Source organism: Poeciliopsis prolifica, unplaced genomic scaffold (genome assembly GCF_027474105.1).
Source record: "Poeciliopsis prolifica strain line A6 unplaced genomic scaffold, Auburn_PproV2 SCAFFOLD016, whole genome shotgun sequence".
NCBI classification, from domain to species: domain Eukaryota; kingdom Metazoa; phylum Chordata; class Actinopteri; order Cyprinodontiformes; family Poeciliidae; genus Poeciliopsis; species Poeciliopsis prolifica.
The window spans coordinates 4,243,013-4,261,786 of NW_026562391.1; the positions used below are offsets into that span (position 1 = coordinate 4,243,013).

General features: G+C 40.1%; 1 protein-coding gene across 2 annotated transcripts; it reads left to right on the top strand.

Annotated features, from left to right (window-relative positions):
* The first annotated feature begins 114 nt into the window (after nt 1-114).
* Nucleotides 115-17,657, top strand: epn3b (epsin 3b). 2 transcript variants are annotated; one of them, XM_055041607.1, is made up of 12 exons: nt 115-495; nt 5,828-6,032; nt 6,855-7,013; nt 7,127-7,210; nt 8,501-8,834; nt 9,201-9,319; nt 10,752-10,838; nt 12,417-12,540; nt 12,651-12,821; nt 13,672-13,767; nt 14,720-15,013; nt 15,103-17,657. In XM_055041607.1, the coding sequence occupies exons 2-12, from the start codon at nt 5,964-5,966 to the stop codon at nt 15,393-15,395; spliced, it is 1,830 nt and encodes a 609-aa protein (XP_054897582.1). In that variant the 5' UTR covers nt 115-495; nt 5,828-5,963; the 3' UTR covers nt 15,396-17,657. The 2 variants fall into 2 exon arrangements, with proteins under 2 accessions (XP_054897582.1, XP_054897583.1); XM_055041608.1 differs by having other exon boundaries at nt 12,654-12,821.
* Nucleotides 17,658-18,774: the final 1,117 nt, after the last annotated feature.

Below are 18,774 nucleotides of genomic sequence, written 5' to 3' on the forward strand. Positions count from 1 at the left end.
GCCCGCTTCTCCCCCTGCTGCGTGTTTGCAGCTCAGCGTGGTTGGCCTGGGAGAGTGAGGGAGGGTGAGTGAGTGAGTGAGCGAGTGAGTGAGTGAGCGGTGTGTTGTAGTTTATCCAATGCGGATTTCACAGTCACCGACTCCCTGCTCGAAAAGCCTCGGATCCTCCAGGATAGGCCGGGATCACCGCTGAGAGCCTTTATTTTACTTTACTGCTTTCCCCCCCCCAAATTATTTTATTTATTTGTTTGTGGGGTTTTTTGTTTTGTTTTTTGTTTTTTACTAACAACAAAAGACCCACAGCGATCTGGCAGACTCTTAAAAGCAGGACGAAGATGCGGGGAAGAGACTTGTCCCGACGCCGCTGAGGCTGATCCCCGGCAGAGGGGGAGAGCGCCGATCTGCGTCTGCGGCAGGAGTTTGAGGGGAGAGCAGCGGCAGCAGAGAGGCGAGAGATGCTCGGCGGTTCGGGGCGACAGACGAGCGGCGGTCATGGTAAGAAGCAGACACGCACCGTCGCCCCTTTCATTCGTCTCCGTCGCGATCGCCTGCACCTGTGCCGTCGCTTTCACCTTTCGGCGTGCGTGTGCGTAATGCGAGAAGGCGATCGATGCTTCACATGGCAGGTCCTCACATCCGCCGCATGAGGGGGCGTGTGTTAGGACGCGTTTTATGCAGACCTCTGATGGCCCCACTGCCTCCCTCATCTCCCCCTTCAGGGCCCACCCGCTCAATCCACCGTCATCTCAGTCCTCTCCCGGTAAACCGCTGCTTCATCATTGCACACCAAGCTCTGCCTGCTTATTGCTTTCTTTTATTATGTAGGCAAGCCACTATGTAAAATAATGAAGCGTGCGCCTGCTACCCCAGCACGCATGCGCCCTTTCGGACAACGGGGTGACGTTAACTTCGAGAAAATGACGCACGGGACTCTAAAACTTGATTTTTTTTTTCTCTCGTTAAGCAATGAATCAATGAATCAAAGGCCCACTTTGTCACTTTATCGCAGCATTCAGACTCAGTTTCTGGCATGGGTCACCACTGAGACCAGATGTTTTCATACACTTAGTAAAAACACGTTTCTTTTCTCACTGTCTGAAGTCACTTTTAGGTCAGTTAAAATTATTTCTATTGGCAAATTCCAGAAAACTTTCTTGATTTATTTATTTATTGTAACTTTGTGTTGTATGTTGTGCTTTAAGCATTTAATTTGAGCCAAAAAGGTAATTTGCCTTAACATGATTTGCTTGGATTGTAATGAATATTTATTATTCATTTCTAATGAATAATAAATATTCATCATTGGACTCAATAAGTCATTGGATTTGTCGATCTGTGTAATTGAGATAAAGGTTTATACGTTAAACAATATTATTGAAATTGGGGATTTTATTTATTGATTGATTGATTTTTGCTAGTGTTTCACTCTGAGACACGTAAAGTGGGACATTTTAAAACACAAAATTTTAGCTGACCGTCTCCATGTCTAGATAGTATACCACCAGAAAGAACATTAGCAAGAGCAAACAAATTATACTTTCTTTATAATAGAGAATTGAAGATGCCTTTTTTATTTGTATTATTTTGGTGTCCAAAGATTTTTTGCCATCAAGTCATTGTGAATTCATTCAAATATTTGAAGAGTAATTTCACTGCTTTTTGCTTTTTAAGAATATTTATATCTGTTTTATTAAACTGGACGCATGGACGTAGAACCTGTCACAATAGACAAAAAAAAAAAAAAAAAAACAGACTACAAAATTGTATCTCTTTTTATAGTCAGGTATCAATGACAGTGTGCCATGAATAATCAATATTTGGTTGAAGAAAACTCAGCCTTGATTTGATAGAGTGGACCTCATCCAATAACCAAAGCAGCAGACCTTTATCACACTGCTACATCAAAAATGAATTATTAAAACAGGTAGATAACAAACCATGACTACTGCACAAGCCATACTTCACACCCTAATGTCTGGTGTATTTTAGAAAAGTATATGGAAAAATTGATGTAACTGAAAACTTGTATTTCAATAAAAAGACTAAATATATTTCAATTTTATTTGAATTGTTTCACGCTAGTGATATAAGAGTGTGAGTCAGAAAATGTTTGCTTTCAACCTAATGTTGCTCTGTGTGATTTATTCCGTTAATTCCCAGAATGTCTCCACAGTTTGAGCAAATGCAATACTTTACAAATGAGTCTGCTACGTCTCAGAGGCAAACATCTGGTTATTTTAGGACGCTAATCCACTCTCTGCTTTTCTATGTGTTATAATCTTTCAATCGTCACTTTGGCCCTGGGAGTATTTGGCACATTACGGGGTTTTGACCATCAGGTGAATTTCTCTCGTCATACTGTTTATACGACAATGTTGCATTCCTCATCAGAGCACTGTTTAGACTCTGTGTCATATTAACTCCTCGAGTTGACATGTTTGTTGTGATGCAAGGCTCAGATGAAGACGACCAAATCATAGTGTTTTCAAAACACATTCCAGTTTTTAGCATGAGCAAGCGAGTGAGCGTGTGCAGAAAAGCGTGCGAGCCGGTCAAAGATGATTGTTCAGAAAGCTGATACTGATTGCAGCTGCTGAGCATTAGTTCCCTCTTCGTGCTCGTCCTTCTCTCTGTGTGCCTCTTGCACCTATACAGTCTCCTTCATGCTCGTCCCCTTAGAGTTTTGTAACAGAGCCATCTGCATCTTAGGCTGCTGCTGCTGCTGCTGCTGATGTTGGCTTTTCAGCCAAACGAGGCGTCCTCTGCATCCTTCTAGTGAGAGGGGTTGTAGGGCAGCGGTGAACGGTTATCAGACAATTTGATTTTGTGGTTTTAAATAGGCTGGGTAATAGCACGGCTGCACAAAGTGCTCAATATGGACTAAGGTAATAAAATTATTGGTTTATTTATAGTTTTTGTCTCTCTTTTTTTCTGGCTTGTACCAACAATAATAAACGAAGACCTAATAAAATAAAAAATTTTGGGGGGGAATACATGTCTTACCAGTAAAGTAAACAAAAGGCCTGAAATAATTTGGATAAGTCTTTAGAAAAAGTGTGGCCCTTAAAATAATATTGTTCGACCCCTGATACAAGTCTGGAATAATAAACATTTGGCAAACAGAACAGAAAACAATTGAGAATCTAGAAATATTAAAAATGGTCTTTTCTGTCTAAAGGGCAACAGTCCAAATCCCTTTTTATGCTCTAGATCTCCAATGACATTCCAATATCATAGAAATGTTAGTTTTATGTTTGTATATAATGTCTGTATTTTTAATTTAGCTAATTAAAAATTAAATAAAATAAAAATCAGTTGTTTGAATTTGCCAGTTTTGGCCCATGGGGCAAAAAGTATGGATGCCACTGCTTGAGAGAGTGAAATATCTGAATATTTAACCTGCCAGCAACAATAAACGAATGATAAAGATTGTTGGATTCCTGGATCTCATTGATTTGTCAGGTTGGAAATAGCACAAAGCAAAGACCTAAATGTAATTTTACATTTTTTAGAAAACTTTGTAAGAGCATTTGTTTACTTCAAGAGTCAACAAAACACTTTCTCTTAGGTTCTCCCTGCTTTATTTATTTCACTAATAGACCTACACATTGATTAGCACTTATTTTTAGCGCTGTACTTTGAGAAGGCATCTCAGGACGAGTTTCACTGGATAGCACTTATCAGGCACTTTGACATGCCTGATAAGAAGAACAAATGAACAGAGGTAAAATAAAACATCTTATGTGACAAAAAAAAAGAAGAAAAACTGAGCATTTTGGTGTTAAAACTTATGCAAATCAAAAGTTGAGATGGCAGCTTGTTTTCTTTTTGAATTCTGCATATTGCACTCAAAGAATAGCAGCATGACGCACCGAAAACCTCCCTGGCTTATGACTAAGACATATGCACAGCTATGACTGTTGACAAGAGATTAGGTCATGTATGTAGGCACGGTGACACACGTTGTATGCATCTAAAACAAACAAGCTGCTTATGTTCTTAGGAACACGTTAGGTGATGTTCAGTAGCACTTTCAGTTGTGTTTATATTTAGATAGATTATTTTTTTAAAAAGGAATCAAACCACGATTCTGTTCCCTGCTGAAAATACTGAGTGACAACGGTGAAGGTTCGTGGAAGAACCTTCACTTACTTGAAAAGGTTCACACCACTGTTCAGATTCCAGGTTTTTGCACTGTTTTTAAAAAAATGAGGGCATGAAAAATGATTTCAAAACGTTTTCTGTACGGTTCAGATTCATGATGTTTATCTCGTACAATTTATTTGGAAAATAAATCAGAAAAAAATATGTTGCAGTAATTTTGCTTGCATGAGTCCACACACCCTATGATGCTTTGCTGAAACAACTTTTAAATAAATGTTTTCATTTTTTTCCCCCTGTTCGGTAAAAACATTTACCCACTTTGCCTTGTGAAACCTCTTCAAGGTTTACTCAAATTTAACAAATTTGGAGAGTTATGCCCGAAATAAAAAGGGTTCATTTTTTTGACATTTATGTTTTTAATACACTGGATTTAGGTGCTAAAATGTTTGTATTTATGTATAAACTGGATTTGGAGATTTGAAAGCTATCATCAAATAAGTTGCAATGTTAAATCTTTTTTAATTCCAAATTGGTATAGATTTCAGTAAAAAGTGAAGTTGTACTTACTGATTTATTCTATCAGTAAATTACTTATTTCAGACAAAAAAAAATGATTTGAAATTCTCGGCTGTTTATGAATCACCTCATAGCTTTAAGACTCTAAGTGAGGCATTACACTTCACTGAAGAAACATTTCAGACAGAAGCATCCTGGTGGCTCGTTTTAATTCGAAACATCCAAATTGAGCATTCTTGTTTCTTTGTGTGCATTCACAAATTTAGCTGTGAGTTTTATGCAGATTTTTCTCCAAGGGAAACTGAACCTTTAAATACGTCTGGCGACAACACAGAAGAAACAGCTGTTTGGTCAAATCTCAGCTGAGCTACATCAAAGATTAGGGACACAGTTCAGAGGACAGTGGAGTCTTTATTTGAAACAGAGTAAAGTGTTTGAGAAAGGGATGAAAGATGCTCTGAGTATATAAAAAAAAAAGATTTTAAAATGACATATTAAACTGTTAAACGCAAGAGGTGACCTTAGGTTGTGATCCAGCCAAGTGTTTCCAAACTCTATCGGGTAAAAGATCATAAATCTTGCAACGGGAGAAATAAAAAAAGTCAGGTTGCCTTCAAGTCAGATTAGACTGAGACGATTGAGGTCACACTAAATCAGCCTGGGTTTACTGGGTTAATGATGCTGGCTGTAATCAGAGGGAGAGCGACAACATCATGGGAGCCCAGAGTCATCAATTCCCCTGTGTTTCCTCTCAAATAGGAGTTTAGAAAAGAAAAGTGGGTTGGGAGCGTGTGTGTGTGGGCGTGTGTTTGTGAGTGCAGATTCTGGCCTGGATAAAAATGGTTTTCAATTCAAGAAGCTTCATCAGACACCTGAGAGCCAGAAACTGTGTGACCTACTTCTGTGTGACGGGGCTGCAGCTCTCCATCACCAGGCTGTGTTTATGATGCTGGGGAGAAGCTCGCTCACGTTCGATGTTTAGAGTTAAACGCTGCAGGCTCTCATTTAAAGTCTGCCAGCTGTTTAGCCTTCCTCAAAAGCACAACTATTTCTGCAGAGCGGAGGAAGGATATTATTATTCCTGGAGATCCTGGAAACAACCATCGACCAGTGCAGAAAAAGAAAAGCAGTGTTTATAAGTTGATTATGCAGGCTATTTATACTTATATACTGTATATTAATTTATCTCCCTGGCTGTTTCTTGCAGGAGCGCCCTGAGAGTCGTGACAGAGAAGAGGAGCCTTCCCTGGCATAGCTGCCTCTTCTCTCCTTCAACTTGCTGATCCCCTAACCTCCTTTTTTAACTTGTGGAGCATTTGTTTTCGTTTTCGTCACATTTCACCATGACAACCTCCGCCCTGCGACGACAGGTGAAGAACATCGTGCACAACTATTCAGAAGCAGAGATCAAGGTATTTATTGTCTCCCGACTCCTATAGTAACAGCTGCAGTGCTCCTGAACAGTATCTGCCCCATTACACTTTTTTTTTTCTTTTAACATTTTTACTTGTTTTTTTTGTTGTTACATTCGCTTTTGCAGAATTGTTTGAACTCATCCATATGGGGGTAGGGGTTTGAGCGACAACCTGAAAGTTGCGCCACTTCATCTCAATCAGATTCCAGGCTTTGGCTAGGCCACTCGGAAATCCCCATCTTGTTTTTCTGAGCCGTTCATTGGCGGATTTGCTGGTTTCCTCCCACATAACCCGAGCCATTCTTGCACTTGTGGTGATAAAGTGATAGTCAGACATTGTCACAAAGAATTCATGGTTCTTTCTATTATTACAAGTAATTCAGGTCTGAAAGAAGCAAAGCAGCCCCAGACCATCACACTACCACCACCATGTTTGACTTCAGTTGGAATGTTTATTTTTGGAAATGCTGTGCGAGTTTTACTCCAGATGTAATGAAATGTTCAGCCTTCCAAAATGCTCCACTTCTGTCTCACCAGAACAAATGAAATCATCATCTAAACTCTTTTTTTAAAATTAATCAGGTCGTGTTTGTCTAATAATTAAATTTAGTTCGATTACCTGAAACATTCAGTATTAAAAGTAGAAATTTAAAACCAGAAGAAATCTGTAAGGGGATGAAAGGATTTTCATCTTACTGTATGTGAATCAAAATATATTCTGTCCGTTACTGCAGTATATTTAAACATTTGGATTGCTTCCTGATGCTGACGCCTGAGGAGAAGGGGAACGCTCAAAGATCATGTTCTTGTCAATGTGAAGGTTCGCGAGGCCACTTCCAACGATCCATGGGGCCCGTCGTCGTCTCTCATGTCAGAAATTGCTGACCTGACCTTCAACGTCGTGGCGTTCGCTGAAGTCATGGGGATGGTGTGGAAGCGGCTCAACGACAGCGGCAAGAACTGGAGACACGTTTACAAGGTTCGTTTCTTGCTTCCAATATTTACAGTGAGGTTAAATTTATGTGTTTTAAGAGAACTGAAAAATAAAGCACGTCTGTGCAAATGTTTCCCAAACTCTGTGTCTGAGTCCAGGCGCTGACTCTGCTGGATTACCTGCTGAAGACGGGATCGGAGAGGGTAGCCCAGCAGTGCCGGGAAAATGCATTCACCATTCAGGTACACAATGACTCTTCTGGACAATCTGCAGTTCAGCTGTTTTTTTGTTGTTGTTTTTTAGTTTTTTTCATTGTTATTAGTATTAATATTGACCTTGAAGACCAATTCATGTCCTGCTACGTCTTATGCTGCACTACTTAAAAAGAAACATAAACCAAAACATGTAAACATATTCGCAATCCTTGAACTTTTACACATTATTCAGTCAGCACTACAATGGAGCCAGTTAGATCATGCTGATGTGTTAGAATGGCCTAGTCAAAGTCCAGACCTAAATTCAACTGAGAATCTTTATCAAGACTTCAAACGATTAGATATTTAGTGATGTATTTAAAGCACTGTGATTAAATTTGAGCTATTTTTGCAGTAAATAGTGATTCTTTGAAAGATACATGTTTTTACATTTGCATCACTCAGATTTTTATTTATAAACTGTGTCGTTTGCACAACTGTATGCATACAAAAATACAGAAGTTTGTGGTAGCAATGTGACAAAATGTGAAGTTCAGGGGAATAAATAACTAAGAACTAACTTTATTTATTTTGTTACTCTAAATGTGTTTTAAGAACCCTAATGAGTCATCTAATTTCACAATCATACAAACTAATAATTAGGAGAGGCTTCTTCTGACTCACTGTAATACAGACCGCTAGAGGAGATCTTTCCTGCCAACAGCCATCGTAATCTACAATAACTCTTTGAAGAATCTGAATTAATGGGTTACTATATTTCATTTCCCTTTGGGATCAGTAAAGTGTTTTTAAATATAAATTCATGCAAAAAGGAGTCAAATATCGAAAGCTTATGTTGGACTGTACTACATCGTATTTTTCAGTTTCTGTTTTGAACAAATATTTTACATCCTACTTTTATAGGATGTAAAATACTTTTTTTATTATGGCTTTATGCCATTATAATAGGCATAATCATCAAACTTATCAGAAATAAACACTAACCATAGCCAGGTGTTTAAATATTAGCTACAGTTTACCTACTGAATAAATTCACCTTTCCATCACATAATCATTTATTCTTTACAAGGTTATTATATATTGGTACAATACAATACAGCTTTATTTAGCACATTGAAACATGTAGAAATCCTCCATGCGTTCCTATGTTTGTGAAGTGACAATTAGGTTTTCCGCTGCTTCTGCTTTAAATATACTATCAATACCTAATGGATGAAAAGCCAACCCGTTTTTCCACATCACTCAAAAGTAAAACAAAAAACAAAAAGTCCAAGCTGAAGGTTTTAGAAAAACTGTGTCTTTGTGTCTGGGTTTCAGACCCTGCGTGACTTCCAGTATGTGGATCGTGACGGCAGAGACCAGGGGGCGAATGTTAGAGAGAAAGCGCGACAGCTGGTGTGTCTGCTGAAGGACGAGGACCGACTGCGCCAGGAGAGGAGTCAGGCGCTGAAGACCAAGGAGCGAATGGCTGGGGGAGGCACGGGAGGGGGCAGTGGGGGTGGTGGCGGCGGCAGTGGGGGTGGCAGCGGCGGCGTGTACGGAGGTATTCCTCCGTCATATCACCCCGGCAGACGTACAAGTCAGCCCAGCATGGCTGTGCTGTACGGGGAGGAATTCAACCGCTCCAGAGGCTCGCCGTGCTCCTTCAACTGTGAGTTTGACTTTAAACTCATCTGGACCGCTGAACCATTTTGGTTCTCTGCTTCAGTCATTTATAAAACATATTATTTAGACTTCTACCATCTCTAATCAAGAGTTTTTCGAACCAAGGCCAGGAGCTCTTCAGTCAGACTTCATTTCTTTACATTTTCTTTCTAAGTATCAGTAGCTCCACGTTTTGTGAATGAATTTTTAAGCGTCTCATAATTAGTTGCTTTTTAACAACAAATTTGCTGCCTTTCCTTCAAAACCCTTCCTCCTTCTATTGTCACGATCACAAAACAGTCAAACCCGCTCTGCTTCGTGCCATAGTGCATCCGTTCCTTTCCCTGCCTGAACGTGTCTGTTCCCTCTGCAGCCTCGGCCTCGTCTCCCCGCGCCGCTTCAGACCTGGAGCAGGCCCGGCCTCAGACCAGCGGCGAGGAGGAGCTGCAGCTCCAGCTGGCATTAGCTATGAGCAGAGAGGAGAGTCAGAAGGTAAGAGGACAGAGAGGCTAAGAGAAATGGACCTCACTGTCTCATGCTGTATACATCACCTTGGCTCCTGGCAGACCCCTGTGTTGGAGAAAAGAGTCTCTGTCTCACACCATCAGCATTGTCTAAATGAGCACAACCCAGTTTGCTGACAAGTTTGTAGCTGAACCGTGAGATGGTGGAGCTCACCTTGGCGTCGTTCAGCAGCGCTCGACGAAAGATGTACCATAGGTATGAGCGCTGGAATCAGTTTAGCTGCAGCAGTTTTAATGGGGGCTCAAGTTTCATAATGTCTCCCATCTTTAAGTTTGACAATTTTGCCTCCGGCTTTGCGTCATATGTTAAATAATGGATATTAGAAAGAGGCTTCTGCTCCTCTGTTGTATTGCTTAGGGGAAGCAATACAACAGGAAACGCACATTGAGTCCTTCTCCCTCCCTATTTTCTCCCACACCATCACAGTGATTAGGACAGACCAAATCACAGCACAGATGTATGCATATATACATATATATGCTCACAAGGAAGGTTAGTTTTTACCTTTTTTCAGGAGGAGGTGTTGCTGACATTAAAGATGAAATTGTCTTCAGGATTTTAACTCATCTTTCAACAGTTTTTGGCACAACTAACTTTGAGTGATCAACATGACTAGAAAAGCTTTAAATCATAAATTCAGTCCATCTACATGGTATTTGTGCATCTTTAAAAAGTCTTAAATTCACTTAAAAAAAAAACATAAGTTGGCCTTAAATGCCCTGATTTACCATTTAGCTGCACCTCCTTATCCAGAGAGGGACAAAGGTTTTGTTGATCATCTTTACTAGCAGGACCCTGTAGTGTGTAGGGCTCTTTTGAGGACCCTCAACCCCCGAGTAGCACATGAGCTTTAGATGTCTTAATGGTCTTCATTAATGGAAATGTTACAAATGGTTTTAATACTCGTCCACAACGTAAGCCCTTCCTTCCCCTGTTACCATAGTGATGGATGAAGACGCACAACTGCAGATTGCTTCAAGCTTTTGTCAAAAGGAGCAAGAAAAGGTACAAACACAGATAGAAACCTGCCTCCTAACGGCCTGAAAAAAGCCTCTATTAACCTTTCAGTGTCGTTTCAGATATTCCTCTATGACACTTTCACTGATGAACTTTATTCTACTATTTACTTCTCTTTTTTCTCCCTTAACCATCTTTGTATTTTAGGACTTTCTTCCGCGTAGAATCATGCTTCCTTTAATGGAATATGAAATCAGTGTTTTTTATACCCGATGCAACCTTTAGGATGATTTCCCCACTGCTTTGCTCTAAATCACCTCTTCATAAACCAGCACAAAAGTCTCCGGTTTGCATTCAGACTAATCCAAAGTGGTGTTTTGCTAACGGCGGTGTGTATTCGTGGGTTTGTTGCATTCATGATGTCACGATGCCGCCCCTGCAGGAGCAGCGCTGTCGCCAAGGAGACGACTCCCTGTTACAGAAGGCCCTGGACGAGAGCAGGAGAGAGAGCCAGTCAGGGACGCACGAGGTGAGTTTGAAAACGCGTGCGAATGAATGGGTGTGTGTGTGTGCGTGCTAGTGTGTGGTAAATGCAAATTTGTATAGAAAGGTGGGTAAGAGCATTTGTAGGTGGCAGCTGGCAGGCATTTTGAGAATGAAGCAGAGTTTCTCAGCTTGTATTTTGGAGCTATGGAGGAGAAAATGACCGGAAAATGGACAAACGTTGACAGTGGGTTTTAAGAGAGAAGGAGCTGCGGGCTTTGAGAGGAGAACGGAGGGCTTTCTCCGGGATGAGACCCGTTTCACCTTGCTGCTAAATGTCACATTACCCGAAGAGTCGTAATCTGGTTGTACATCTCTCTCATATCGCTGTCAAAAAGCCAATCAGACTCACTGACTGTGTTATGTAAATGTTTTCCGGGCGTGTAATTTGCCACACCATGTTCGCATTACTCTTATCATAGAGAGTCAGGTGCTTTCAGCTGCGTCAGTCAGACACCATGGGAAGTGGGTGTAATGGGTCTCCAGCTGAAAAACTCTACACTCTACAGCATGCTGTAGAGTGTAGGCACACACACACACACACACACACACACACACACACACACACACACACACACACACACACACACACACACACACACACACACACACACAAAGGTTGTCATATCAGGAATAACAAAAACACTTTCTGTTAATTATGACATTATTTCATTCCCTCACTATTCCATGAAGGTCATTTTCAGCTCGTCATGCTGCGTTTAGCCTTATTTTGTCGTGTGTTGATGATATAACATGGTGTTTTTAAGGATTGCCGAAAACGAGAAAATGGTGTTTGAATTTATTGTAAATTTTTGTCAGTATACACAATCAAAATTATACACACATGCTCAAACACACATAAGCTATGAAACTGATTGATGAACAACCAACGGTATCATCTGGCCTGGACACAAGCCGTTTCTTTACGCAATCTGAAGTAAGCTGAAAGAGTGGGAGGATTTTTTTTCTGTCGGTGTACAAAAAACTTGCACAACATTATAGGTGAATTAACACATGTTGGTGGCTGTAATATATCAGGTGGTAAGTGAACAGTTTCTTGTAATAGTTGAAGTGTTAAAAGTAAAAAACAAAACTGGTCCAATGTTAGGATCAGTGTATCTGCATTCCACCTTCATTATTTGGGCTAGTATCTCTTGGTAAGTTGTAGAAACCATTGGCTTTTTGGAGCCAACCAACAAGACACTGTATGACTCTGGCTTGATATTTGAGAACTCATTTTGGAAGTGGTGGACATAATTAAATCAAATGACATCCACATCCCTTTAGGTTTGGGGAAACTATCCCAGCGGTGTGTTGGCAGTTTGATTCCAAAACTAGTTCAGATGTGTTTGAGACTTTTGACCTGTTGAAACACCAAATTTCAGGTTTCCTTTGTCCAGCAGTTATAAGGTGAATTTGATCAATTTAGTAATATTTGATTTGTTGGTATTTTGTTGTTTTTCTCTTCTGAATATCGGTTTTTTTGTACTTCTGTTATGCTTAGTAAACAGTGTGAATTGCATGGGAAAGTCGTCTGTCACAAATCTTTCGGTTTTCCTTGTAGTCTGCCATGTTGGAACTGGTGGACATATTTGGATCCTCGTCTGAGCCGCAGCCTCCCTCCAGCGACCCTTGGACATCAGCTCAGCCTTCCTGTAACATCTCCGCCAACCCCTGGGACTCTGTAGGTGGGTGGCTCATGACAAAAACAGCCACATGTAGGCCAGCATGTTTTAAATTTATTTATTCATTTAATGTTTTTTGCCACACTCAGAGAAGCTCATGTCTGTCTTCACAGCAGTTCAGTCCAGCACTCCTGTGATTAATAGCTCCTGGGCGGCTCCGTCCTCCTCCTCTAACACGGCCAATCCTTGGGCTCCATGTACCAACTCACACCCGGATCCCTGGGAAGCGGCACCTGCCCTCTCCAGTCCTCTTAATAACGCGTGGGACAGCCCAACAGATGGTGGTACTTCACACTTTGTCCTTTATCAGACATTTCAAAGACACGGGGGAATGCACATACAGTTTCCTTATCCGTTGAACTGTTTCATATATCGGCACTTAATAACCACAAACCTGTGTGTTTTAGTCGAGGTTTTATGTTATGAAACCCAGAGAAAATACATCATAACTAGAAAGTGAAACAAAAATGCTACATATCTTGTTTTTTCTCTTCGAAAACTATTTCAAATTGTGGCATCCATTTGTATTTTGCTGATTGGACCAGGCTAACAAGTAAATGTGTTGTAATCTCAACCTTCTTTAGTAGCTGTGGCTGTATGTTTAGAGTTGATGATGAACTGTGCCCTTGTCTCAAGTCTTGTTGGCCTATAAAGGTTATCTTTCAAGATTTATAAAAATATCTTTTTTACATATTAGGTAAACTGTCATTATTCACCGGACAGTATAATCTAAGACATATAATATGTGAAAAAAATATAGCTCCTCCTCCTCTGCCTATTGTCCTGAAGTCAACTGCACAAATGCACCACTTTCAGTCAGAAACAACCAATTAAAGCCAGGAGGATGGTGTTAGTACTGCCAATCATGCTCATAAACACGCTGCTCTCCTGCAAGAAACAACCTAACATTATAGAAAAACTGTTTATCCCCCATCATTGATGGCTCTGTTTACTAGCCTGATCATTCATTACTGGCGGTGAGCAGAGCATAAAATCCCAAAAAGCACAAAATCCCCTGCAACGACAATTAACTTTTTGGTTGTGACTGTAAATGCGCTCTAAGGTTACTTCAAATTTGTAAAGCATTTTCTTCTATCTTTTCTGATTCAATCACTTTTCATTTTCCCCACACAGAACACGAAGGGACCGATCCATTCACTGCACAGGAAGAAGAAAAGCCTCAGCAGGAAGTTCCCAAAGCGTCCTCCCCAGAGCCCGCCAGCCCAACAGGTGGGGAGAGAAATAAACACATTTGGCTAATTTAGCTGCAACATTTTTAAAGTGAGCAGAACTCAGTCTGGAGTTTTTCTGCAGCTATTGTTCACACTTCACAGAGAGAGATGCTTTTCTTGGAACAGTTACAGATATGAGGGACAAAAGGAGAGTGTTGTTTTAGCATGAGCGAGAGGTGAGAAATACAGCAATGTGAACAAGTTTGTGACCCTCACAGATTTCTAAGGTTTTTGTTATTTTGGTAGATAGAACAGTTTTTCAGATTGTCAACCTAATTTTAATATTAAAAAAATAACCTTTTTTTGTTGCATAGAATAAATCCTGCATTTAATTTCCACAACAAAATAAAACAAGTATTTTTTTTTTCCTTCTCATTATTACATTGGAAACTAAGTGTTTTTAAGTTTTATTTTCCACAAACAAGAAGATCAAAATGTGTCAGTCCTCTTTCTGTAAATGTTTTAGTTTTTCTTTTATTTAAGAAGCAGAAATAAAACAACAACTTTACTGTAGTAGAGTTATTCAAAATTGTGTTGGCTTTTCACAAAAGGTTATGCAATATTTGCGACTCTAAAGAAGTTTTATGTAACCAGACTAAGGGCAAGAATGACTCTTTGATTTGTAAAGATTGCAGAAATAGTGTTTGTTTACTCACTTTTTTTTTTCAAATAGCATTAACATGTGAGCAGTCACATAAAATCCCAATAAAATACTTAAAATTTTATAACTACAGCATGCAAAAGTGCAAAAAAAATACGTTAAAAAACTGAATAGCCATTCACCATTTGCCTGTACAAACTCAAAACATTTATGAAAAATACATTTTGTGAATTTTTCTGTGTTAACGTTTTACTTCTTCAGTTCTTGATTGTTTTGTTGATCAACTTCACTAAAACGTTGCATTTTAGCAAAAAGTCATTTTAAAGGCTCCTTTGTGCTCTTTTCCCAGATGCGGAGGTGTTTGCAGATAGAAACGAGTCCGAACTGTTTCCTGAACTAGACTCCAACTCAGATCCGTTTAAACCGGACCCACCAGCGAAACACCAGGTGAACGGTCGCAAGTCGGCCAGTCCGGAGATGTTTGACCTCTCCCGTTTGGCGCCACCTCTCAGTGCCCTGCCCGTTCGTGTATGCCGGACTCCGGAGGCTTTCCTTGGACCCACAGGAGCCTCGCTGGTGAATTTGGAGACTCTGATTCCCCCGAGACCCCCTGTAAAGACGCAGAATAACCCCTTCCTCTTAGGTATTATGCTGATTCTCTGTTATTTACCCAGTTACTGCTGGCATGTTGAGAATTCTTATGTTTACTTTTACCAAAATCTGTCCTCTCAGGTCTGAGTGCACCGTCTCCCAACAACCCCTTCCACTGCGACCAACCGCGGCTCACCCTCAACCAGATGCGACCCTCGTCCACGTCTCCGCTGCCCCCTCACATGCTGCCCTACAGCCCGTCACTGCCCCTCCCTCTGCTCCACCAGCCGCCTGTCCTCCCCTCCTCCCTCACACAGCCTCCCTCTGGGCTCCTGGACCTCCCCTCGAACCTCCCCCAGCCCCTGCTGCCCCTCTCTCCTCGACCGGCACCTCGCGTTCAGACGCAAACGCACAGCCACAACCCTTTCCTTTGAGGCCGCTGCAGCACACAACCCGTGGACTCTTAAGGGAATGATGTACGCCAGCCGCAGTAAACCTAGTGTAAAAGAGTGTGAACTGGTTTATGGTCTGATGTCATTAACTTTCAGTGGATGTAACAGATCCATACGGTGAACCTGTGTCTGTCTAAAGACACGTCAGCTGCTATAAAACCTAAACTCACTCATCCATGCACTCCAGCGTGCCTCAGGATGCATAAACACAAACACAACCACAAACTGAAGGACTGTATCTGAAAAGTCTGGGGGGTTTTCGTCCTCTCATCAACGTTTGTGCTCCAAGCTCCACCCCCGTCTGACCGCACCGACAGACCGCTCCGTTTCATGAAGCAACACTCTCTGATTGTCCCCCAAGTGTCACTGGGATCTTTGCTGCTGCTTCACCGACAAAAGCATGAATGCGTTTTACTCACAAGACTGCGAGCGACGATATTCTTCTGAGAAGCAGAGATGAGATACTTCATGATCTGAAAGTGAAATGTTAAACTCTCCGTTAGTGGAGGAGGCCCCAAGCTGCGAGATATAAGAAAGCACAGAGCACAAATTGAACTCATAGACTCCTTCCTTTAGATTACGACATACAATGTTGTGAAAAAGTATTTGCCTTCATTATAGATTTCTTCACTTTTTGCTTTTTTGTCGTACTTGATATGTTTTGATCACTAAACCACTTTTAATAATGCCTCAAGATAAAATGTGCAAATATGAATCACAGTGCTCACATTTGAAAAAGTAATGGCTTTCTAAACTGATTCCCTGGCAGCAGTCAGGAACCAATTAGAAACTTATTGATAGCTGGTTGTGAGCCTTTTTTCATTACTTGGATTATTGTTGCCCCACTCTTCTTTGCAGAATTGTTACAATTGGATGTCTGTTTCAAGTCGTCCTTCAGCATCTCAGTGCAGTGTCTGCACATCCTTAAAAAGTCTTAAGTTGATGTAACCATCTAAAATGAAGGCCTTAAAAAGTCTTAAATTCATTTTAAAAATGTAGGCTGGCCTTAAATATGTAAACTGCAGGTCTTAAATTATTTAAAGTTTCCTATGTTTTTGTTTTTCTCAGGACTTTTTTTATCAGGCATCATCATTGTGTTCTGTGACTCGAGAGGGTTGAGGCTACTATCAACCAGCTACTAATATACTCTTACTAGCTAGTTAGCTTTGCTGCTTCCATCATGGGTAAGTGGAAATTTAGTGCCATTTAATTGTTGAATTTGACTATAAATTTGAATTCATAGTTGCGTTAGTCATGGACCGTCGGACCACCCCAGACCATTGCACTAGCACCGTGTTTGACTAGCAATCCATCAAGGTGTGATGGGATGACACTTAAGATCTCATTGCCTTTTTCATGTTGTTATGGAGGTTCTATTCAAGTGATTTATACAGTTTCTTGATAAATTCAACTCTGCAGCTCTGGCAGTAATCAGACTCGAGTGTTAAACCAAAAACAAATGATTTATTTCGTTGAGATTTAATATAGGTTGCAATTATATTTTTGGTCTTGGGTAGCTTCCGTCCTCAATAAATGCTCTCTATGGTTTCTTTTGTCTGTGACTAAAAATTATTTAATGTTCCCAAATATTTAGGGATGCAAAAACAAATCGGTTTTGTGAGGGTGCAAATACTTTTTCACGGCTTTGTAAAATTGTCATTACCTTTAATATCCTGAACTTTCCTGAGCATCTTGTTCTAAGTTAACTGTCTTATGTCATTTAGAGCAAATAGCCCCTTCTGGACCTAGGGTAAGCCAGCCTGCGATTGATTTTGCTGCCTAAATGTGGACCTACTTAAATCTCTGATTGTATCCGTGCCTGTTTCCACTGATAGCCCAAACTTCACTCCCTTGAAGCCGCTGTAGACGACTTCTGGGAGAACCTATCACTCCTGTAAAGGGATTCAACTTGAACTGATGAAATTGATGGAACTTAACTCCAGAAATCAAATTGCAGACAGATCATATAGCTTACTTCAGATGAAATGCCTGATGATAAAGTAGGTAAACGTATAAAAGAACTGATATGATGTGATGTGAATATCTTGGCACACTGGAAGTTTGACAATAAGAATCAGATAAAAATCACACGATGAGACACTATATCACTGCACTGAACCTGGACTTGATTGTTTAATGCCTACCTATAAACACACACAGGCTTGATACATATGTATCTACTGAAAAATATATTGCTGTATTATGAAATATTATATCAATAAACAGCTAGTGTTTGCATTTATAGTTTCAAATGTTTTCATTTATTCGTGAGCCATTCTTTCTCTTGTTGCAATTATGAAACCCTTCAAAGTCCGCAGCTGCAAAAAAGATTTAAAGCACTGAAAGCTCTAACATGACAAAGACAACTCCCTACGAAGAAAAATAAAGAGCTTTAAAATGCCACAATTTAATCATTGAGAAACTTTTTGAGCTGACTGCTTCAGTGCCTTAGAGGAGAATTCATAGGCCACAATTTCTGTTTTTGGATTTCATCACATGCACATAAACTTCCAAGTATTTCGTTAGGCTTTTATGTTATTGGACAACAAGAGTTGGTGAAGTGGAAGGGACATTTTTGACTATTTTCAACACTTTTCTCAACAGAAAAAATCTCAAAACTCTGAAGCATCGTGTGTGGTTTACACCGACTCCCCTAAAAAAGGCATTGTTTTCAATACAAAAAAAAAAACATAAAATATGTATTTATGATATATGTAAGTATTTGAATGATAAGTATCATTGTATAATCAGCTTAAAAATGACAATTTGCAACAGCTGCATTACTCTCAATGATCTTGGCTTAAACGATGAAGGGAACTTGAACTATAATCCTGCAGGACACACTCAGCTGGAGGGGAATAGAAACTGAACGTTTCTATGCACAGTTATCCATGAGAAACATTATTCTAAAAGTTTCATAGACACAACCCAGTACAGTAATAGCTTTTTCAATGTAACCAATTAGTGAAATTTAACCCGATAACAAAGCTTTGAACAGTATTTGCCCTGCAAATTAATCAAAAATAAGGCTGATGTTGTATATTCTAAATAGCCACTAGGTGGCAGCATGTCTTTACTAAACTACTGTTTGGACATAGAGTCACTTTTTTAAAACCAGCTACTTACTGATCAATAACCTCACTCAATATGTACCTGACTGCTTGTCAAAGAATGGGAACTTTCAATGTCTGAGGATGAGATCAACCTATGTGTAAATTCTGGCCTGTTTTTTTTTTTTTTTTTTTTTTCTTGCATTGAAGTTTGCATTTTCTCCCTGCGCATATGTGGGTCCATCTTTCCATAGTCCACCAAGATGTCATTTGGTTAATTGTTTTCTAAATTTTACGTAGAAATACGTGCG